We start from the raw sequence: 23,437 nt of genomic DNA, 5'->3' as shown, positions 1-23,437 counted from the left end.
AGACACCTCTTCGTTTCGCCTCCATCGAAAAGCAGCCGCCGCGGTCGGGTTCGAACTCGAGTACTCCGGCACAGTAGTCGGGCGTCTTACCACTGCACCAACGCGGCGGGGCCCGTATATTTGTCCTTTCATTCAATTTTGTGATCCGAAATCTTAGGTTTTTGTTTCGTTGATAATAATTTATTGCACTAATTCAGTACCTGTAGGACATTTGGCAGTCTATGGGCAATCCACTTCGTGGATTTGTGCCATTTATAAAGGCAGAAGAAGAAGAAGAAGAAGAAGAAGAAGGCCTAGTCTACGCAGATCAGCACCTCGCCTTCCTGCGGTCCTGGTCCTGTGCAGTAGACCAGAACTTCACGCCACCGTCACAGTATTACTGTGGAAAGCGTATCTTCTCGCACACTTCAACGTCGGTATCCTTGATGGAGCGGTCCGATGGGTCGTACGGCGTACGACGGCCATCCCGGCACCCTGGCCGGCTTCCCAAGGTAATCACTAGCTGCCACTGAAGAAGTGACATAATGCGATCCTTTATTCCACTGTGAAACCGTCCGGGATCGAAACACGTCTCAAAGCCTTGCGACCACAGCGAGGGCTTGTTGCACACTTAATAGGGTTAATGTCGGAGGTAAATGCCATGGTGTGCCTAGGGCTTATTTTGTGAATTCAGAGCGAACTCTTGTATTTTGGACGCGCTTTCCAAGGCCTTTGATGATAAGCATGATGTTTAAAAAAAATGACCAAGGTACCAGACTTCCATGGTTGTTCATAAATCACGGCCAACCTTGAGCAACGCGCTCATGAAGTGTCATTTGCCTGCGGCGGCAAGTGTATGCAGAAGCTGCTGCTCATTTGTAACAACGATTGCCCGTTAGAAAACTACGCCGAGTAATTTTGATCTTTAACAGCACCTAGCCGGTGCTGTTAGAAACGACACCGTAGCCGTAGTCTTCAGGTCACTATTTCAGCGCACCCTGTCTTGGAGTCTCTGTATGTACTTAATGGCATAGAGTAACATTTACGACGTGAAAAGCCAGGCTCTTGTTGAAAGGGTGCCTGGAATTCGGCCTACGTGAGGTGTGTAAAGAAATTCGGAAGCAGTCATAGCGTCATCAGTTACCACATTGAATTTAATGCCATATGACAGAAATGGGGACACCTAAGCCAAATATTTATACTACCTGTTCGGATATCGATGCTATGCCAAATGCGACATTTGGCATGGAGCAGCGCTATCTTGCGCTACTGCTTCCTTCCCAACGATTTTGTTGCTGACTGCGCAGCGCTAGCCAGAGTTTTTATCGTTTTGCTACGCAGCGTGGATTCGTAATATTTTTATAACGCGCAACTGCCGAGATTGAAGTTTAGCAAATAATCTTTGGCGCTGGTGCCTTTGCGAGAATAGCGGCGGAGGGGAGAGCCCGCATTGAGGCACGCTATATAGTCGAGCGAACTTCCATTGTTTGAAAAAATCTGACGTCAGTGTGGAGCGCCCGAATTGGAAATGATTAGAAGAGCGCACAAATTGTGAATAAAAGGTCGCAAAACTACTCAAACGTTCATAGGACATGCAAGAATAATTAACTTATTTGCCATGAGAGCAATCTCTTCGCAAGTAGTTGTGAATCGAGACCCTTAACATTGTGTTATGACGAGACTCAGAAAATGGAGGCACTCCCGTTGGGCTTGGTTAAAAGTATATGGTCTTTTAAATGTCTCATAAGAAGAGAAAGGCGAAAGCTTACCCCTCCTATTATTTGCTTCTCATCATTCGCCTCTTATCAGCGTTCGTCCCGGTGCCACATATAATTATAAGTGCTTTAGAGGAAAGGGATGGCGCAATATATGTTACACTTTCTCCGGCAAGTTGTCGGTATACCATCACTCCTTTCGCGTGGAGTTCCTTGGCGCGCGTTCATTGCAGATGGGTGGAACGCTAGGCAAGACCTAATCTCGTGGAATCTCGCGGGATATGACAGGTCTCGCTCACAACTATATAAATTTGATTGGTTTACTGGAAAAGGATGGCGCATTACCTGACATACTTTCTCCGGAGAGTGTGAGTTTGATTCATTTATAGGTAGGGAAATGCGCGGTAAGTCTCACATGTTTGCGGTGGACACCTCAACCGCGCCGTAAGGGAAGGGAGGAATGTAAGAGTGAAAGTGGAAGGAGAGGAGCAGTAGTGGAGGGCTAAGGAGTAATTTCGACCACCTGGGGATCTTTAACGTGCGCTGACATCGCTCAGCACACGGAGGCCTCTTCGTTTCGCCTCCATCGAAACGAAGCCGCCGAGATCGGGTTAGCTGAGCCACCTGCGCTGCCTCGTGCGGACAGCAGAGAAAAAAAAATTGATTTATTTATAGGAAGGGAAAGGCGCGGTAACTGTCTCACTTGTTTTCTGTGGACACCGCAACCGCACCGTAAGGGAAGGGAGGAAGATGGGAGTGAAAGTGGAAACAGAGAAAGAGGAGCCGTAGTGGAGGGCTACGGAGTTATTTCGACCACCTGGGGATCTTTAACGTGCGCTGACATCGCACAGCACACGGGCGCCTCTTCGTTTCGCCTCCATCGAAGCGCAGCCGCCGAGGTCGGGTTCGAACCCGTGTACTCCGGCACAGTAGTCGGGCGTCTTACCACTGCACCACCCCGGCGGGGCACGGACAGAAGAGAAAATAGGGAAAAACGAAAAAGACGAGGGAGAGAAAGACGCGCGCCGGAACAGCCACCGTCCGCCACCGAATGATGGCGGGTGCAATAATGATATAGAACAAATAAAAATTTGGTGCCAGGCTAGGCCCCGCCGCAAGCGGCGGTGACCTGCCTGTCCCAGCCCCATCATTACCAGGATCTTGCACCCTTCACCCCGACCCCTATACATGTCGTTCGTCTACATGAATTCGCCACTGTTCGGTCACAATGCTGCGCTAGTTTTCCAGGCACTGTCATCGAAATTGTGATGGAACCATTTATACTGCCTCGTTTCAGGCGGTGAAAGCAATTACCCCTTGCATATCGCTTACACATCTAGCGAAGTTGAAGGCTTGCCAGCAACAGGGCTTCTACCCAAGGGCATATGTATGTCCAATCGAATGCTTTTAAACACAATACTCGCCTAGCTCCGGCAGGTGGTGGACCAGGTGGGCCGCATGGTCTGCGGGTTTCCAACAAGCGCGGTGGGCTGCGATGCAAGGACTCCTTGCGGCTGGCGAACGCATTCGTAACCAGTCGAATCTTGCATTCGAATCCCTACCTCCACCTGCGGCAACAGGAGGAAGACTTTCGAAGTTATCCTCCGTAAAATCATGAAACGAGCATTGGGCCTCCCGGTCTCTACCTCTACTAGCCATCGTATGGCGCTTGGTGTGGTGAATATTTTCAAGGAGCTTCGGGAGAACCACCCTCACGAATCATTACACACGTCTAACAAAGACAGAGTCGGATCGCCGTCTTCTTACCCGAATTCACATCCAACACACTCAACCCACAGAGGAGAGATATCGCATTCCCGAAAAATGGAGACACGCCTTCCATGTGCGGCCTCTCCACGCCAACATGTCCAAAGAGGACCATAATGGTCGGCGCCTGGCATGGGCGGAAGCCTTGGACCGCCATTATGGAAGCAAACCAGGAGTTTTCTATGTGGACGTCTCCGGCCCGAACCCTAGGGGTTGGTACACAGCCGCGGTCATCCACAAGGGCAAAACAGTAGACGGCCTTACGTTCAAGGCCCAGTCCCCAACCCACACAGAAGAGGTTGCCATCGTCCTTGCAGCCTCTGACTCCTCCTCCAAATACATAACTGACTTGCGAGGGGCTTGTCGGAACATCCAGCAAGGGTGACTGCTCCCCGAGATTACCGCATCTACCGAAATTGTAGTCGAGATTCGGATCCTGCGTACCAATCACTCGTTTGGGCTACAGGTCACCAAGGTATCCAAGGGAATGAGGCAGCGGACGCCGCCGCCCGCGCGATCTCTCTCTCTCCGGGCATTTCCCACAAGACACGACACGAACCAAGATTGGGATTTAAGTCCAGATTACAAATTTAAAGAGATATGTGGATATTACAAATCCACGAACCAAACTCTTGCCATCCCGTGCAAAGGGCTAGGGAAGGCTAACGAGCCGGGGCTCCTGTACCTGCCCACCAATACAATGTTGTGCCCGGCTACTCTTAAACATTTTGATCCACAATTTCATGCGCTGTGCTCGCACTGTGGGAAGATGTCTGACACCTACCACATGATGTACGCCTGCCAGAAAACCCCATCATTGCCCCCTATTCCCCAATCCCACTCGAGAAAATTGGGAGGCGACCATGTCCGGCTGCTGCACGCTAGAGGCCCAAAAGGCCTTAACGCAGCGCGCCCGGGCTGCAGCAAAGGCCAATGGAGTGCCTGTCTAGGCATCCCACCTAGTGTCTATACCTCTCGGTACATATACCAATAAATGTTTACACCACCATGCTTTCAAAGCGAAGTTTCGGTGAATAAGGCTACGAGAGGCCGAGTGAACCATTAGTCTGCATGAACTTTCTACTCACACAGACACACACCTACATAGGCATTATGGTTCACAGGTAAGAAAAGGCGCAGTATCTGTCACACTTATTTCTGTGGACACCTGAACCACCGCGCCGTAAGCGAAGAGAGGAGGGTGGCAGTAAAAGTGGTAAGAGAGAAAGAGGAGCCCTAGTGGAAGTCTGCGGAGTATGTTCGGCCAACCGGGAGATATTTAACGCTTCGCCTCCATTGAGATGCTGTTGTTTTTGCTGTAGGAAGAAGGAAAAGAAAAAGGACCGGCCTGCTACTGGCTCTGTGGCTGAGCCACCTCCGCTGCCTCGTGCAGACAGAAGAGAGAAAGTAGAGAAAAAAGAAGAGGGAGAGAGAGACGCGCGCTGCAACAGCCGTTATCCACCACCTAAGGGTGGCGTGTGCAATGCCGAACAGATAAAAATTTGGTGGATGTCTTGCCCCCACCGCATGCGGCGTTGACCTACTGTCCCAGCCCCGTAGGGCGCGGGAAGCCACCCCTCACCACCTCGCCATCGCCATCGAAACACAGCACCCGCAGTCGGGATCAAACTCGTGTACCTCGACACAGTAGTCGGGCGTCTTACCCACCACCGCGTCGGGGCCGAATACAAAAATTACTCTTCCGTAATTGGAATCAGATGTAAGCATGAGATGGGCACTGGCATGGCACATGGGTGTAGATGGTACTAACCACGGTATTGAAATGAGCCCGCTGCATAGTTGTATTTGAGGCTTTCGCTTTGAAAAATGTATAGTCCCTGCCATCTATGATGATGGCAGTGAATGCACAGAACAGCACAACCTGTGCTTTTCTTATGTAGAACATGCAGCACGCTCAGTCGTTCTGGTAGGTTGCTTTGTCGCGTTGAAGAGATCGCTTGCAATTGTACTGAATTAGGTAGGTAGTTGCGGTACGTGGCGGCCGTGTCTCCCAGTCAAAAAAAAAACTACAGAACCGTTTCAAAAATACGACAAAACATCCTGTAGTTCTGTCGTAACCATCAGATTTTTCTGCAGTTCTGTAGTACTTTTCTGTAGTTCTGTAGTTTTTCTGTAGTGAAATTCTGTTGTCTGTAGTTCTGTGGTACTTTTCTGTTGTAACTACAGAAATTTCTGATGTTACTACAGAATGTTCTGTTGTCACAACAGGTTTCCCGTCAAAAACCGCACATAAATTCTGTCGTAACATCAGAAAATTTTCAGTAGTTTTTTCCGACTGGGCTCCTTCGTGTGCGGCAGCGTAATCATGGCAATATCGACATGAGGGAGCAGTCTTCTGTCTTCCAGTATAACTTGCAAAACGATCACTTTCCGGAAAAGACTACCAACCTCTCCTTCCATCGGGTGCCATTGCTCAGCTTCAGCAGATCTGACGATGGCGGCAATGATATGCGGAACTATGCAGATGCGTACGCGGCCACGAGCAGACACTGGCGTGACAAGAACGTAGAAGCAGCGCGTTTGAATGCTCCCCGAGCTTCTATCCAATCGCCTGCTAAAGAAGAAACGCCGTGTGCTGAGGACGCCTCGACTTCCGTCGTAGGGTGGCGTTCTACGCGTGAGTGTGCGACACCGCGAGGCACCACCCTTGGGGAGTTAGCGGAAGTCTGACAAGCCGAACTCGTTTCTTGAAATAACTGTCAGACGCTAGTCCTACGCCGCACAGGCTCGTTTGTAAGACATGGTTAAAGCGGAGATTTATATCTATGCCAGGTGCTCCTACTATGCTGCTACTATAACCATCCCAGGTGCTCAGTTAATGATTGTGGGCTAGTGGTATATGTGATTGATTGATTGAATGTCCTTTATTGAATGGGTAGGGTCATGGTCATGAATGGGAATAAAGGGGAGTAGACAGAATCTTCATTGTTAAGGTCGTCACTCAAATCATATTGCTCTAACCAGGCTACTAAGGGAGCCATAATTGGCAAATATCAAAATAACAGCTTGAGGGGCTAGTTGGCACCACATTTCTGAATACGTTGGCAAATATCATCTGTGGGTTTGCCCCAGTTCCTAGAACGGAACGGTAGTTCAGGCGCCAGTGTTCGATCTCGGAGTGTCAAGTAGAAAAAGTAGCGCAATCCCAGTGTAGGTACGATATGCCGCCGGGCGTTAAAGTCGTACAGTGGAAGCACGTAATCATTTCCTCGGTATACTGACGCCAGCGGGCCATAATACATGGCATGTAAGCCGCACGGGCGATGAGCGTATTCAAAACGACTTCTTGACTTCGGGTCAGGTGGCTTTTTCGCGTAAAAGGTGGTCTGATGTGGCCATCTGCATGCAATGCTGACCGAGGTTACGAAGACTGGTCCGAGTATAGTGCATAAGGCCAAGAGAAGAGGTGTTTTGCCCACCCAAGGTCGAGTAAGGATGAATCAAAGGGGTGGGGAAACGCCATCAACTCGCGACCAGAACTGTCGTTATTCAGTGGACCCCACGTCACTCGGACGAATCAGGGGGCTATGCGGCGGCACACCCCGCGGCTGCCTTGGCAGGTATAAGTAAATAGCAGGGGTGCATAGTGAGGCATTAGTGATTTTTTGTAGACAAATGCGTACACACGAATGAGGATGCAGAGAGACGCCGGAGACGGGAGCATTTACGCTTTCGCATTTTACCCTTACAGCGGGAGCTTACGTGAAACCCTCATAAATTCAGTAGGTGTGCTAGCGGTCCGGAAAATCTGAAATTTGACTTCAAAACGTTTTTGAGGTGTACCCCACCACTTAGTCGGAGCGTTTCGTTGCCACATTTACTTGTCGTCGAGAGCTGATGTTTCCCCAGGATATTTACAATTAAGGGTGGGGTGTGTAGTGCCTGTTTTTATTTTCACATCTTTATTTTTTGAGGTTTTCCGTTTAGTGATTTTGATCGCATTCATCAAATATTCTCGACAAATGCGCTTTTGTGTTGTCGGCATTTGTAGGGTGGTGTGAATTGAGAACAGGCCGTAGCCATTTTTGGCGGTTATTACGCACGAAAAGGTGCTACGAATTAAGATGTGTCTTTAAAGAAACAACAGGCTCTTTGGGAAAATCTCTATCCGACAGTTTATGGCCAGCGATGCTACGATGCGTTTATTAGGGAGCAAGACGAAAAGTGGACAGTTTATGTTGCCCAAACCTCGGAGAAATTTGTCGGTGCGCTGCGGTCTCTGGTGAAACCTCAAGACCTTCACTTTTTATAGGAACCTGGGTGGCTACTGCAACGATCATCGCAATTTACAAGGTTTTCGTCACGTGACGGTATACGACGAAGTAACGACGGCCTGTGTCAAGTTTTCACCAGATTTCGGGTTTCGCGGAGTGCAGTCCGCCTTCAAAGGGAGCTCTGGCTTTACCTATAGCTGTACTTGTTGAAAAATTAGTTTATGTTACGCTTTTTACCCCCCCCCCCCCCCCCTTCATTTCTATGCGTCTCACCTGTTCGGGTGCCTGCAATGCCATCGTTTGCAGAAGCTATGCATTGCCCTTTCTCTCAGGGACCAGAAAGAGATCTCCAGACACTTCGCAGCCGCGGTCGATCCTGGTATACTATGGAACGATGGCCTCTGTCTGCAAGCTTTGCCACAATCACGGATCGGCGACCAAGCCTGAGAAGCGTGAGTGCAAATGTATATTGGCATTATCGCAAAGGAAAGGCGCAGTACCTGTCAAATATTTCTCTGGACACTGGACCCACGCCAAAAGGGAAGGGCGGAAGGTGAGAGCGGAATCCGAAAGAGTTACCAGTGTGGAGGTATCCAGAGTGATTTCCATCAACTAGGGTAATTGTTGTTGCCACTGTAGGAAGAAGGAAAGGAAATGGGCAAGGGGGGGGGGGGGGGGGGCTCAAGAAGATAGAGGCGGAGGGGTGGCTGTGGCTGCTCCTGGTCCTACGGGGCTGGGACTGGTAAGTCACCGCCTTTTATTTGCGGCGGGGGTTATCCTGCCTCCGAATTTGTATCTGTTGTAGGCAGCCATTGCAAACTCCACCGTTTTGGTGGTGAACGACGGCTGTTGTGACACGCGTTTTTTTCTCCCTGTTGTTTTTCTTTTTTTCTAATCTATTTTCTTGTTTGTCCGCTCGAAGCAATGGAGATGGCGCGGCTACAGAGCCAGTAGCAGGTCCGTGGATTTTCTTTTCCTTCTTCCTATAGTCAGAACCAACCACCACCAAACTGCGCGGGCCTGATGCTGACTCTGTAGCTGAGCCACCTCCGCTGCCTCGTGCGGACAGAGGAGAAAATAGAGCATAAAGAAAAGGAAGAGAGACGGGTGTGGCAGCAGCCATCGTCCACCATGGAAGTGGTGGCTTGTGCAATGACTGGGACAGGTAGGTCACCATCGCTTGCAGCGGGGGCTAGCCAGCCACCAAATGTTTATCTGCTGTTAGCCGTCATTGCACCCGCCACCGCTTCAGTGGTTAACGACGGCTGTTGTTGCGGCAAGCGTCTTTCTCTCCCTCTTTCTTTTCTTTCTTCTCTATTTTCTTTTCTGTCTGCACGAGGCAGCGGAGGTGGCTCAGCTACAGAGCCAGTAGCAGGCACGTGCATTTTCTTTTCCTTCTTCCTACAGCCGCAAAAGCAACGGTCTACAACAGGTACAAACGCCGGTTGCAGGCTGGCCAATGCCGCAAACAGCGGGGACTTACCAGTACCAGTCGCGTAGGGACAGGAACAGCCGCTCTCCTCAGTACTCCCGACTGGTGATTTTCTATACTTAGCGATATCAGCGCACGTTAAAAAAAATTGGCCGTGGCTTAGCTCAGCTAGGCAAGGATATATTGGTAGCGAAAGTATGTGTGCATGGCGCTTGGCTGCCTACTCCTCTCCAATCCATATTTATTCCGTCCAATCCAGTGTAATCCAATCCAGCCCTGTCCTGTCCAAATAAATCAAAACCAGTCTAATCGGGTCTAATCCAACCCAGTTCAATCTAATGTAATCTAGTCCAATCCAATCATGTCCAATGCTGAGTACACGCTCACCCGAAATGCGCCACTTTATAGCCTAGCATCATCACTAGTATCATCCTCACTGTATAGGAGAATTAAGATTCGCTGCTCGCTAGGTCTAGCTATGCTGCAGTTGCATTATGATAAGACAGCTTCTTCTGTTGCGTCTTAATTGCCAGACGGCTCTGCGAGTGAGCGGTGTTCGACAGCTACGCTGGTTGCTAGGCAACAGCTATGTGCCCCCGCTACGCGAAACGCCTGGTTCGTGGCCAATGTAGGCGGAGGGAGGGTGGCTGCTCCTGGCCCTGAAGGGCCTGGGACGGGCAGGTCACCGCCGCTAGCGGCGGGGGCTAGCCTGCCACCGAATTTGTATCTGTTGTAGGCCGTCATTGCACCCGCCAGCGTCTCTCTCTCCCTCTTCTTTTTTCTTGTCTATTTTCTCTTCTGTCCGCATGAGGCAGCGGAGGTGGCTCAGCTACAGATCGAGTAGCAGTCCTGTGCATTTTCTTTTCTTTCTTCCTACAGCCACAAAAACAACCCGCCACCGCTTCGGTGGTGAATGACAGCTGTTCCGGCGTGCGTCTTTCTCTCCTTCTTTTTTTTTCTTCACTATTTTCTCTTCTGTCTGCACGAGGCAGCGGAGGTGGCTCAGCTACAGAGTTAGTAGCAGGCCCTCGCATTTTGTTTTCCTTTTTCTTACAGCCACAACTGGTACTGGTCAATGTAGATTTTTTTTTTTGTAAGTAGGAAGAAGGAAAAGAAAATGCACGTGCCTGCTACTGGCTCTGCAGCTTAGCCACCAACATTGTTGGTTCATGCATGGCTTTTCGGTTGTAAGAGCCATTTGAAAACGACACCAGGAGTAACAATTTACAAAATGCACTCGTTAAAGCTGATTCCTAACTGGCCGTACTACTTGCTTTGCAGTGTGTACGTGCGGGCATACAGTGGCTGTTTCTTTTCTGCTAGGTTTTTGAAGGATACTGAGGCGCTAACATTAAGGTAACGAGCTTCTTGCCGCGAGGGCTGGGAAGTAAAAGGCAGACACCGCTTGTTTTCGATTCATTTTACTCCAGAATTATTTCATTTACCTGGACAAATGGCACGGTTGCGCGTATACCCTCTGCGCCAGCGCTGTTATCCTCGGGGAGGCTACAGGCGCCCGGTAATCATTATATAGGCTCGGTACAGTTTCTACTGTCTAAGTATAGATGGCTCATAAATCTGCTCGCGATCATTGCGGGAAACCCATACACATCATTCGCCCGAAAAGCCGTCGCCCTGCCCGAAAACTGAGGGAAACGTGTTGAAAAAATAATGAAAGTCTTGTGCTTGTGATGTTGTGGCGTCGTATGTCATGCATAGGAAAGACGTGCTAGGTCGGATAAAGTAGGAAGTTGCAATATGGGCTGAGTAAGAATAATTAGGGGAGAAAATGGAATTAAGATTTCATTACGTTATATCAATGGCGAATTAGTGAGTAAGCGGAGATTAGTTCATATTACGTTTTGTTAGCACGATATATTAGATTTGGCGGATTAAGTTAAAATAGGTTAGTTTAGGATGAATTATGGAAGGCATTACGTGGGATTAATTATGATCACTTCGGATAAACATAGATTATGGCTGACGTACGTTTTATTGAGCGTAATTATGTTGAATTCGAAAGGTTTATTTTGAATTTTAGAAGGTTCCGCTTTATGAAAAGCACAGGACTGATCGAAAGGCTATGATTTTTTATGTTACGTGATGTGACTGTGACGTGATGTGATGCGCATCATCTGTGTTAACGTCCTGGTTTAATTCTCTTGTGTGCGTATTGTTTTTGGGTATAACCATGCAGCGCCACAGGTCTTCGTAGTCGTAAAGCAGACTAGCCCGCTGGCAAGTACTACTGAGTGATGTGACATGTCTGTGATGTGACTGTACTATCTTCACCAATCGCTCTCTCACCCCCAACTCTCACCTACCTACCCCTCTCCCCCAGTGCAGGGTATCAAACCAGTTCCTTTACCAATTAACCTCCCTGCCTTTGCTCCTCATCTTTCTCCTCCTCCTCCTAGAAGGTATATGTTCGATTAAAGGTAATCTCTTTGAATAAGGTTGAATTAACGGGGACTAATTTGTGTTATACTAGATTAGGTTAGGGTAACAAAAGATTGCTTTCGCGTGCATGACACGTAAGTAGTAGCTCTCCACTAAATTATGTAATTGTTAAGCAAGTGACAGAAGGCGCCGCATCAGTTGATAAAAATCGAAGTCATTCAGACAATTTATATCAAATCACAGCACCTAGTGCTAGAAGTGCTGAGCATGTGCTGAGCATGTTCTGAGCATGCGCTGAGCATGTGCTGAGCATGTGGCATAGCACCTCATTGACTATGATCATTGAGCAAGCACGACTACATGCTTTGAGAAGATATAGTGGAGCTCTACATAAAATCAAGATTCATAGCATAAAAAATGAGTGAAATATGTTTAGCAGAAATGAGAAAATGAGGTCCGTCCTTTTAGTGTTTACCTTCTTTAAGAACCAATGAAAGTTCAGCATGCAATATCAGGATCATAACATTAAGGCGACTAGTGTTACGGTTTGTAGTTAAAAACAAATTTGTGTAATGTTGAGTTTGCATTGAGGCTTGCAGTTCCATGTAAACCATGAGAATGTTGGGAAAAATTGTATTCCGAAGAGGAAATTATGCCTTGCATACACTTCAGCAGAGAGCACTTCTTTAATTTTACTAAGTTATTTACTTTGTTGTTTCTGACTATTGCATCAACTTGCCATTTCAATCACAAGTATCTTTAAACAGTAAATTGTGTTTGAAAAAACATAAATGTTTTGACGTTGGTACTCCTGTTGGGAATGTTGTGTAACTGTGGAACCACCTGAACCAACGTTCCTTGGTGATCATTTGCTGTTTGTTTATTCGGTAGCGGGTCACAAACGCCACAAACTTGATAGCACCTTCTGCTTTTAAGTTTAATAAATTTGCCTGTATCAGTGTGATGGTCGGGTTTATTATGTTTTGTTTTGTTTTTGTGAAGCATCGGAAGCTATATGTTCCTCCACTTGCTTTTTTCAATGTGCTGAATTCAATCATTGCTCATGTTTGTCGCATGCACTGTTATTTCTCATGCTCTGAATTACTTTTATCTTGACAACTTAAGTGACTGTTCGCTTCTACATCTCAAGCGGGTACTGAAGAAACACGAATATCTGTGCATATAATTTTCTGGCCGGAACGATATATTTTAAGCTTTAATTAGAGGGAGAGCTGACTCCAGCTGAAGTGGGCCTAGGCAAAGGATTTCACCCGCTAATGCGCAGGTCGTGGGAGCGATGCCAATCAGGTAAGCTGCGTATTAGTTCTGCTTAAGTGGCGTGACATGGTCCATAGGGTCACGAAGAGTCGGACACGACTGAACGACTGAACTGAACTGAAGTGGAAAGAAATTGGCCGTATAACTTGGTTCAACAGCGTTTCACGACAATTGTGTTTTGCTTGGCTTTTTGGTTCTTTAGCATTCCATTTTGGATTCTATTTGCCGAGACTATTGTAACTATACGTGACTTCACGTTTAGAATAAAGTTTAATTTTGATCATAAAACTCATCATAAAAAATAAACCCTTAGTGTAGTGAAATAGTTTAACACAACTGTAAGTATGAGCTACGCTGCAGTATTTGATTTGAAAGTATAGCATATATATCAATATATATATATATATATATATATATATATATATATATATATATATATATATATATATATATATATATATATATATATATATATATATATATATATATATATATATATATATATATATATATATATATATATATATATATACACGTAACTTCCGGATGGATACCATTACATTCGAGTATAATATGGTCAATTGTTTCACTGGAGTTTCCACATACAGCACATGCGTCATCTCCATTGTTAAATTTCTTTTTGTAGCTGCGTGTTCTAAGGCACCCTGATCTAGCTTCAAAAAGTAGGACACTGCCTCTTGAGTTATCAAAGAAATCTTCCTTTCTGATCTGCATTTTCCACTTTCGGGATAATTCCACACTCTGTTTCTTTTCCATCGAATTTATCCAATTTTTACCTTTTTTGTGTAGGTGGTGCCATCTAGCGGCTAAGTTGTGAACCACCGCCGCGCTGATATGATTCGGCGCCCCTGCGGAACAGGAGATGAATAGCGCACATCAGCATTTTGGAGCTTTCGCGTGCAAATTTTTGCGTTCTGAAAGTACCTGACTGAAAGACAAAATAGCAACGATTTATCTCAGTTATTCGCTGAATATCCTGCAGCAGCAGGGCGTTTTCAAAGACTTTTGTTTGCCGTGGCCTCAATTATTAAACGTTATTTTGCTGTGTTAGCAGGCGGCCATGCTTCCAGACCTCCCACTGCACGTGCTTCAGAGATACCATCTTTTAAAGTAATGCTTTCATTAGCGATGACTTTGATAGGAATCACACTTTGTACGAAAGCCTCAGCGTTGATGCTGCTTACGCTGCATCGTGCGCCCCGTGTCGAACAAAACCAGTGCTCCCTTGAACGCATCAAAAGTTCACCAGCGTTTTACATTTGGTTTACAGGAAAGGAAAGACGGAGTATCTGTCACGCTTGTTTCTGTGGGCACCTGACCTTCCTCGAAAAAAAGCTTTTCAGTCGCAGTCAAGCCATTTGGTCAGAATTGACCAGAAGTGATGCGCCTAATAGGTCGGCCGAGGAGTGCTGTCCTGATTACAATTACTGTGTTACGTTTGTGTTCTAGAGACGGGCTACCATAACAGTTTAACAATGCAAGCAAGCGAATATAGCCGTTTTGTGTCAGTTTTAGTAACAATGCTAATCGCGCTGCAATTTTAGGCCAACCGATCATGCATATACTCTGCTTACTGCTTCAATGGCTACTGCGAAGAGTTGCAGCACCTCCACAGGGGTTCCATTATTAAGGATTCATTATCCTCTTCGGGTCCATTGACTCTGCCCTAGGTCACTATTATCGGGTAACCAAGCGGTGGTCAACCATCCATAGCAATGAGGGCTTGGCGATCGGATTTCAGCATTGCCTGCATCACTATGCCACCAGTTTGCCAATTGAGCGCCGGTAGCGGTGATGACTGTGCTCGACTATACGGCGGGAGCTGCCATCCTGTAATTTCCGTGACCGGCACCTAGCTGCGTTCGTCGAATGCTGACGTAATGCTGACGTCCGGCAGATGGAGCAGGAAATCGACAATTGATCCTATGAAATGGTGTCCTTATGTAATAGTGTCCCATAAGGACCTCAGGGAAAATGGATTGCTTTGGCTCGATTTTGTGGAGTTCAACATCCCCCCCAAAAAACTCAGTAAAATTTGCATTCAGAGCAGTTATTACATAGCCCCTGAGGTGTCGCAAGATTTGCTTATTTTAGAGGATGACGCGTTCCCATGACCACATGCACATTTATTATCGGCAACAAAAGCGTATGAGACGCGTGTTTCGGGAAAAATGTTTGTGGCACTGTTTCACTAATAATAGGTTCATAACCACTTTATTAGGCGGGATATGCATGTTATTCCATACTTACGTAAATGTCAAGCGACTACTGCGCCTTAATAAGTTTTCTTCGCCGGACGGTATCTCGTATATTTTTACTTCGAAGCATATGATCCACTTGTGGTGCAGGTATTGAATCTTTCCACTACTTTCTCTACAAACGGTGCTCGGGCCTCGCACGAAAGGCTCCCAAAGACGAAACATTTTCGTAGTGCTCGAAATTCACGAGGACGCGCGTCTTCGCCCGATTTAAATAGTTGCAACTTGAGCATCGTGCAGCGACACGCACATACCCCAGTGCTGTTGATCTTTTCATATTCTATTATTCATGAGTTTTCGATTGCTTTTTCCTTGTTATTTCGAACAACAAAGTATCCCAAAAAATTTTGCTAGCCGCGGAACTTGTTAGCAGAGAAGCGGCCGAAAGAAGTCAAACGACCAGGGAGGGGAAGGAAAGAAAAGAAGGCAGTACAGCGGTAGATTATGTAAAACATCATATAGAATATAAATAATAAAATACTGAGCATTGCTCGTATCGGTTGAGAACATTAGACGCTTTTCGGCAATTCAACATGCTTTATGTGTGAAAGACTGCGTAGCGTGGGCACTTTCTGCGAAGAATGCCCTGGAGCCCCTGCTGCAATCTCCGCGCCCGCACATACCAGAGAGATGTGAGGCTGCGCGTTTTAGTTCGAGACTATTTTCCCCCTCGCCGCTAAAACGCTCTATAGTGGCACCTTGGATTTTAACGCGGTAGCGTTAAGGAGCTCGTGTAGCAGAAAAGCCGGTGTCGTCAGCGGCGTTGGCCGTGAGCGATAAATCCCGGCAACTTCCAAGATGGGCTGGGTGGGAATCGAACCTGGGTCTCCGGAGTGTGAGACGGAGACGCTACCACTCAGCCACGAGTTTTTTTTTTCTTTATTGCCGACTTCCATTTGAAAGTGAAATCAGAAATACAGTGCATAAAACGCGTAAGCCAGGCTTCGGCAAACACGGATTAAAATTCTCATCGACACCAAAACATCAGGCAAGGCAATCCATTCTGGTGGATCAGGGAGTGCTCGGTAACACTCTCTTAGTGAAACGACACTTTCAACAAAATGCTCGCGAAGAGGACGCACGACAAGAGCAGCATGTTCAAATTGCATCCTCGTTTTCCATATTGAGTGCAGGCCCAGAAGCATAATCAAATCATATGGTATATCCTGTGATGTTTCTATCGGCAAGAACCTTATTCCATATGGATCGAGTGGTAACTGTTTCTTAAGCGTGCGCTGTAAAACATCCCAGTGAAATATTGGGTCCCACTCAGCCACGAGTTCGATGCTTGAAAGCGGTACCAAAGCGCTTCTAGTGAATGCGGTGTTGCCTTAGAAACGTGCCGTAGAACGTTATACTGCGGTGTATATCGGTAATTATGAGCATGTTACTTACAGAAGTCGCAGTTACACGAGTAGCGAAGTACGTTTCCGCTACATTTCTTCTGCGCTCTGCGCACATGCAGAGCCATCTTGCGGCAAACACAGAAGAACCCCTCCTCGCAATGTGCGGCGCTGCCACGACAGGTGGCGCGCCACTCGCCCCTGACGTTTCGCCGTGCACCCTCACGGGTTGTAGAATCAAGCGTCTTTCCTTTCTTTAGATCACTCAAGAGCATACCGAGCGAATGAGTGGGCGGTGCGAACGAGGTGCAATAACGCTATCGCGTTCCACTCTTGAAGGCGAAGCTTAAGCGTCCTCCCAATTTTTTGATAGCCCCGCCAGGGTGGTGCAGTGGTATGACGCCCGACTACTGTGCCGGAGTACGCGGGCTCGAACCCGACCTCGGCGGCTGCGTTTCGATGGAGGCGAAACGAAGAGGCGTCCGTGTGCTGTGCGATGTCAGCGCACGGTTATGATCCCCAGGTGGTCGAAATTACTCTGCAGCCCTCCACTACGGCTTCTCTTTCTTTCCACTTTCACTCCCACCTTCCTCCCTTCCCTTTCGGTGCGGTTGAGGTGTCCACATAAAACAAGTGAGACAGTTACCAAGCCTTTCCCTTCCTATAAATCACTCAGTTTTTTTTTATTTTTGATAATGACGCCGCTCAACTATTATGTTCCACTTACGTTCTGTGTCTTGTTTCAGCTGCATGGCCAGGACATCACAAGGGAACTACCGGCGGGGACCTTCATTCGTGATGGAGCGGCGGACAAGAGCAGACTTCATCTGCTCCTTGGTGTGGTGATCGCGATCCTGGTGACGCTGGTCCTTTGCGTCCTAGTCTACCAGCTTGTGTCCTCTACGTCGGAAAGATCGCCCGTGCGCTGCACTTCAGAGAGCTGTGTCGCCCACTCGAGGAGACTGCAGGCGACGCTGAACACCAGCGTGGACCCATGCCAGGACTTTTACTCGTTCGTGTGTGACGGCTGGCAGAGAGCGTTCCCCCACCTCTCTGTACTCGACAAAATAAACGAGGACGCGATCAAGAGCAACATCAAAGAGGTGACCGATGATCTGTGGTACGTCGGAAAACCGAGCCGGCTTTATTATAAATGCACCACACCAGAACGGGACGAAGTTTCTGAAAACGTGAGGTATTTAAAGGAGTTTAAAGAATTTATCTCTCTCCATTGGCCCGAAAAAGAACCAGAAAAGGAAGACTTCACTGTACACCCGCTAAACCTGATGGTCTACATGGCCATTACTTATGACATCAGTTTTCTCTTCAGCTTGGATATACGCTACAGCAATGTGAGTGGCAACGTTATTATCTTTCGAAAACGCAATCACGACATCGTATGGGGAGATCGTATCGAGAGGCCCCTCAGCGCAATTGAGTACGCGAGAATTGTCAGGGAGCATCTGACCGCTTTGGACGTGGAATCAATTAAGATCACCACCGCACAGCTCCAGGCGCTGGAAAGGGCATTCCTGGCTGACAGCCAAACGACTGTGCACAGCCAACAGTCGTGGTTCCTCATTGAAACGCTGAACAGTAAGACACCATCCATTCAAAAGGGAATCTGGTTCTACAGCCTGCACAGTAACTTCGATAATTTTGACATCACTGTAACAGACAACACTTGGATAGTCTTCGAGCAACCCACAATCCTGAATAGCATCGGAAGGCTTTTCGAAACGTACAGCGCCCCTGACATCAGAACTGGCATTTCCTGGATGTTCATCCAGTCGCACCTGTGGGCCGTGACGGGTAAACCAGAGCTCATGTTTCGCGATAACATCGAAGAAAAGAAGCAGCGTGCCTGCCTCGAGTTCGTCAACTCTCGATTCGGGCTGCTAAGTTCCGCCCATTTTATGACGACGCGCTTTCCGACGCCGGAGACGCGGCAAGAAGTCGCGAACTTCATTATAAGTGTGAAAACCGCGTTCAAGTCATTGGCAAAAAACGCTTCTTGGATCGACATCCGGAGTAGGGAGACGACAGAGCGCAAGATAGACTCCATGGATATCAGCATCTTGCCCGCAGAGCCTTTCTTTTCGCCTCTGCAGCTTGATGCATTTTACGCTCCTTTTACCAACGTAGAGGGAAACGGCTTCGTCTTCAACTGGCTCGTCAACTGTTCCCTACAGTACCAAATTTTGCTAGGACATAAACACTTCAAGGATATTTACAGCAAGAGGAGGAGTTTTCACCACACACCGTATTCGTATACGTATCTGGTTAACGAAATCAGCGCTCCGATTTCTGCGATCGATCCGCCGCTCTTGTACTCGAATGGTCCGTTCGCCGTGAACTATGCTTCGGCGGGGTCTCTGATTGCCAGGGAGATAGCCAAGAGCCTAGACTCACGAGGCACGCAAATCGACGACCGAGGTGAAAACGTTATCTGGTGGGGCAAATCGCACTCCGCCGAGTACAGCCGCCGCATCAGCTGCGACCTGGGCGAGACGGGGCAACCTCGCATGAACCTGTTCCCATCAATACCGGCGCTCGAGGCATCCTTTTTCGCGTACAAGACGGCGGTTGCTGAAGAAGCGGCCATGAAAGGATACTTTAGAGCGCTCTATCTGGCAGGCCTCGAGCACTACACGGAAGAGCAAGTTTTTTTCATGACCTACTGCTACGCACTGTGCTCGAGAAAAGACACATCGTCAGCTCTACACCATTGCAATGTACCTCTGAGGCACAGCCCCCATTTCGCTGAGGCATTTAAGTGTCCACCAGGGTCGCCCATGAATGCAATTGAAAAGTGCACCTTCTTCGCTTCAGCCTGATTGGTGCCTGGTAACGGCGACAAAAGAGGATTAAATACTTTAGCAATAGAACATATTTCAATTGCCCTATCATCCCTTTTTTGCATGCCCGAAAACTTTGGTGATATATATATATATATATATATATATATATATATATATATCGTATGTTGTATGCTATATGGCAATCTGTTCGTTAATTGTGTTATGTAAAGGTTGTGTAACTGCTTCAAGTTCTTTATAGGTTTTTTAGAGCGCATGGGTTTTGAGTGTTTTAAATGTTTTCTCCTTTCACCTTTGTTCGTATTTTACCGTCCTCTTCGGGCAGCCACTAGAGAGGGAGTGTTCAGTGATGTTATGAACAACAAATGCATATCTGCTCAACAGTTCGCATCAATATCATGAGTCATTATTTACACGAATTCAATGTCATATAGTGCGCGCACTACTAGCACCGAGTACAACTGTGTTGAAAGCAGTGTTCCTAAACATCGTTTTTGGCTACGAACCTAGAAATGAAGTGTTAGAATTGAGTCGTGAGACACTTATTTAAAGAGTGAAATTGCAGTGACAGCGAAATGTTTGTGTGCAGAATGCGCGTTTGAAAAATGTACCTGAACTCTTTAGTCGTTCAGTATTACCATTTCTGCTGATCCTTCTAGTTATCACGTTCAAGAACCAACGTACAGTGAGGACGAAGTAAAGCACCACACACTGGCTAAGTATTCTGCCCTACAACATGGATTCAACATAGTCTGAAATTTTGTGCTAAGATGATAGAAACTGCTGTTGAACCAGTGTGTCTCCTTTTTACCAGTGACACTGGATAGCCTACATCTTATAATGCCGTTTGAGCTGAGACCACCCACTAGGCATCTGAGGAAGCGTTGACCCGTCTAAAAGATGACTACGTTTCAGCTTTTCAAGTCCACCTTCATGTAGGCAACTCAAGTAACCTTGATGTAGCTGATTGCGGACGTCAGGCGGTCTGAGGTGGGCTACAAGTCAGCTAAGGCTCCCTCGATCTGTTCTTGAAAACAGCTGGGCGAGTCATGTTGAAGTCGTGTTTTAGACCATTTCTGCGTCCTTCAGTGCACTGCCTTTTTGCAGTTAGCTATATACGCACGTGTTGCACGCAATATATATGGCGGCAGTACAAGGATGCAGCTATAACGGCATACTACTCAAGAACACAGCAGCAAATATACCCAAAGAGGAAGTCCTCTAAATGCACCAGACACTTCATAGAACCATCTGTTTGAGAACTTCTTTTGTCGGGCATCTTGAACTTTTATCTGGAATAATAATCAATTATAGCTGGACGATTCCTCGAGATATAAACTGGGTAAATACTTCAAAGGTTTAACTTTATTGAATATTGTATGCATTATTCACACATTTCGCCGTTAGCCAGTAGTGGAATTAGTTTTGCGGGTATAGTAACATTTAAGGAGTATCAAAGTTATTAACATCGTAACAAAAGGAGCTTTTATATGCAAAGCACTCTTTAGAACTTTAAAATGACCTACGAACCGAGATATACAGGACACAAAATGTATTTATTCTGTTAAAAGTACAAGGTAGAAAAAGGTTTCCAGGTTTATTTTGATGCTGTGAAAAAAGCACTGCCTCCTGGGTTAAATTTGCAAAAACACTAGACCTCAAATGCGGCTATTTTCAATCAGTTGTTTCTCCAAGGCTAAAAGGAACATTACACAATCGTGAAAATAATGAGCGTCTGTGTGCTATAATTGCAAGGACGTCTTTGTTATATATAGAATGAAAGCACATGAAACACGGTCCCAAGTATGGCACGTTTGAACATATAGCTTTTTTTAAAAAAATCAAGGAAAAAAACTTCATCCCAAATTTTTTTAACATTTTAGTAAGAGGTCCCTATGGGAGGATAAAAAGCATTACAAAAATATTTCTGCATTTTACTGTTTCCGACAATGCTATAAAACGTGAAAACTGTAGGTTCTCATTTATCACACTTGTCCGAATGATAGAGGAAAAGTAGCACTGCTTATTGCTCAAAATGTTACTTAAATGTACAGAGTGTGTCCTGTACTCTGAAAAGGTAGCAAACAGGGTTACATTATTGCTGACCAATTTTTTTTGTGTTAAAGCAGTATGCAGCGACGCAGTGATCTGTGGGGGCGGGTAGTACCTTGACGTGACACCTATCACATTTTATAGATACGTCGGTTCTTTAACTAAATGTCCTAACATCGCAGCGCACGTCGGAAGTTTTTCTTCCTTTAGCCTAATGGACTACATTCTAAAATAAAATATTGTGTCTAAACCATTGCTTCGAAGGCAATATTTTTAAATCTCTTCAAAATGTGCTTTTCAGACATTTTACACATCCATATTTGGCTGTAGGCTCTATATGAAATTTCCTTAAAAGTGGCAAGCGGATTTCCTTATTTTGTAGTACAGCTGAGAAGCAAAACACAACGAAATCAATAAGGACAATGTGGAAATACTATCTCTGTCATAGTTACGGGGAAATCAAATTAAATAAATTGCGTCAAAAAGCTTCCCAAATACATTTTATGGTTACACTGCTATTGAAGAAAAGAAAGTATCGTTGGACAAAATCATTAAGGTAAAGTGATGACTTGGACGCGTTATCGTGTCATCACAAATGCATAATGACGTCAGGAAATTATACTGAAAACTGTCGTTTATACTGCCGCGTAAACTAGAGCGTTCGCTTTGCGTCCGAAACAGAGCTCAGGGCTTCGTAACAGGGCTCGAGCTCAGTCTAAGAGTTAGAGCGATTCCTCTCTTCCACACCTCAGGACTTCGTCGCCTTCGCCGCTTGCTACAAGTGACCCCTGTTCGGGAAGCATCGACTGATACTAAATTATATTGTGGGGCAGAATCGTAGTCGCTGTGATTTCGCATAATAAGGCTTCAGGCGGACAACGTGGAATACTTCAGAACGTTTGGGACGTCGGGGATCTGGATCTCCATAAGCAACAATTTATAGTCGTTGACGTCGAAGAACGCGGCATGGACCGAAATAACGGCCAAAGAGTTTTCCACTGAGCCCGCTGCGACGAATACGGTACCAAACACAGATAAAGTATTTGGAAGATAATGTAAAGTCCGTCACCGGAGGCTGTAGCGAACGGCATCTCGGCCTTGCTGCTGCTTGCTTGCTTGCAGCTGCTGCTGCTTGCTTGCTGCTGCTTGCTTGCTGATACTTGCTTGCTTGCTGATGCTTGCTTGCTTGCTGCTACTTGCTTGCTGCTGCTTGCTTGCTTGCGGCTGCTTGCTTGCTTGCAGCTGCTGCTGCTGCTTGCTTGCTTGCTTGCATCTGCTGCTGCTGCTTGCTTGCTTGCAGCTGCTGCTGCTGCTTGCTTGCTTGCTTGCAGCTGCTGCTGCTTGCTTGCTTGCAGCCGCTGCTGGCTTGCTTGCTTGCTTGCTGCTTGCTTACTGCTGCTGCTGCTACTGCTGCTTGCTTGCTGCTGCTGCTTGATTGCTTGCTAGCTGCTTGCTTGCTACTTGCTTGCTGCTGCTTGCTTGCTTGCTGCTTGCTTGCTTGCTGCTTGCTTGCTTGCTACTTGCAAGCTTGCTGCTGCTGCTGCTTGCTTGCTACTTGCTTGCTGCTGCTTGCTTGCTTGCTGCTTGCTTACTTGCTTGCTTGCTACTTGCAAGCTTGCTGCTGCTGCTTGCGTGCTGCTGCTGCTTGCTTGCTTGCAGCTGCTGCTGCTGCTGCTTGCTTGCTTGCTGCTTGCTTGCAGCTGCTGCTGCTTGCTTGCTTGCTTGCAGCTGCTGCTGCTTACTTGCTTGCTGCTTGCTTGCTGCTTGCTTACTTGCTTGCTTGTTACTTGCAAGCCTGCTGCTGCTGCTTGCTTGCTGCTGCTGCTGCTTGCTTGCAGCTGCTGCTGCTGCTTGCTTGCTAGTTGCTTGCTGCTGTTTGCTTCCTAGTTGCTTGCTGCTGCTTGCTTGCTGCTTGCTTACTTGCTTACTTGTTACTTGCAAGCTTGCTGCTGCTGCTTGCTTGCTGCTGCTGCTGCTGCTTGCTTGCAGCTGCTGCTGCTGCTTGCTTGCTTGCAGCTGCTGCTGCTGCTTGCTTGCTGCTTGATTGCTTGCAGCTGCTGCTGCTTGCTTGCTGCCTGTTGCTGCTGCTGCTTGCTTGCTTCCTGCTTGCTGCTGCTGCATGCTTGCTTGCTTGCTTG

General features: G+C 47.0%; 1 protein-coding gene across 1 annotated transcript; it reads left to right on the top strand.

The window, feature by feature from the left end:
* Nucleotides 1-221: 221 nt before the first annotated feature.
* LOC146178829 (neprilysin-2-like) lies at nt 222-19,265 on the top strand. The gene is made up of 2 exons (XM_084580046.1): nt 222-491; nt 17,175-19,265. Exons 1-2 carry the CDS (start codon nt 222-224, stop codon nt 19,263-19,265), a joined length of 2,361 nt encoding a protein of 786 aa, XP_084436172.1.
* Nucleotides 19,266-23,437: the final 4,172 nt, after the last annotated feature.

The sequence above is a fragment of the Amblyomma maculatum genome, chromosome 9 (assembly GCF_055883805.1).
Source record: "Amblyomma maculatum isolate TAMU_Amacu chromosome 9, ASM5588380v1, whole genome shotgun sequence".
Classification (NCBI taxonomy): domain Eukaryota; kingdom Metazoa; phylum Arthropoda; class Arachnida; order Ixodida; family Ixodidae; genus Amblyomma; species Amblyomma maculatum.
The sequence above is the reverse complement of the archived record's forward strand: the minus strand, read 5'-3'. Positions and strand labels throughout refer to the sequence as shown.

Coding starts and splice junctions, on each gene's coding strand:
- LOC146178829 (XM_084580046.1), top strand. CDS start 222: ATGGGCAATCCACTTCGTGGATTTGTGCCATTTATAAAGGCAGAAGAA. Junction 492..17,174: donor ACCCTGGCCGGCTTCCCAAG/GTAATCACTAGC, acceptor GTCTTGTTTCAG/CTGCATGGCCAGGACATCAC.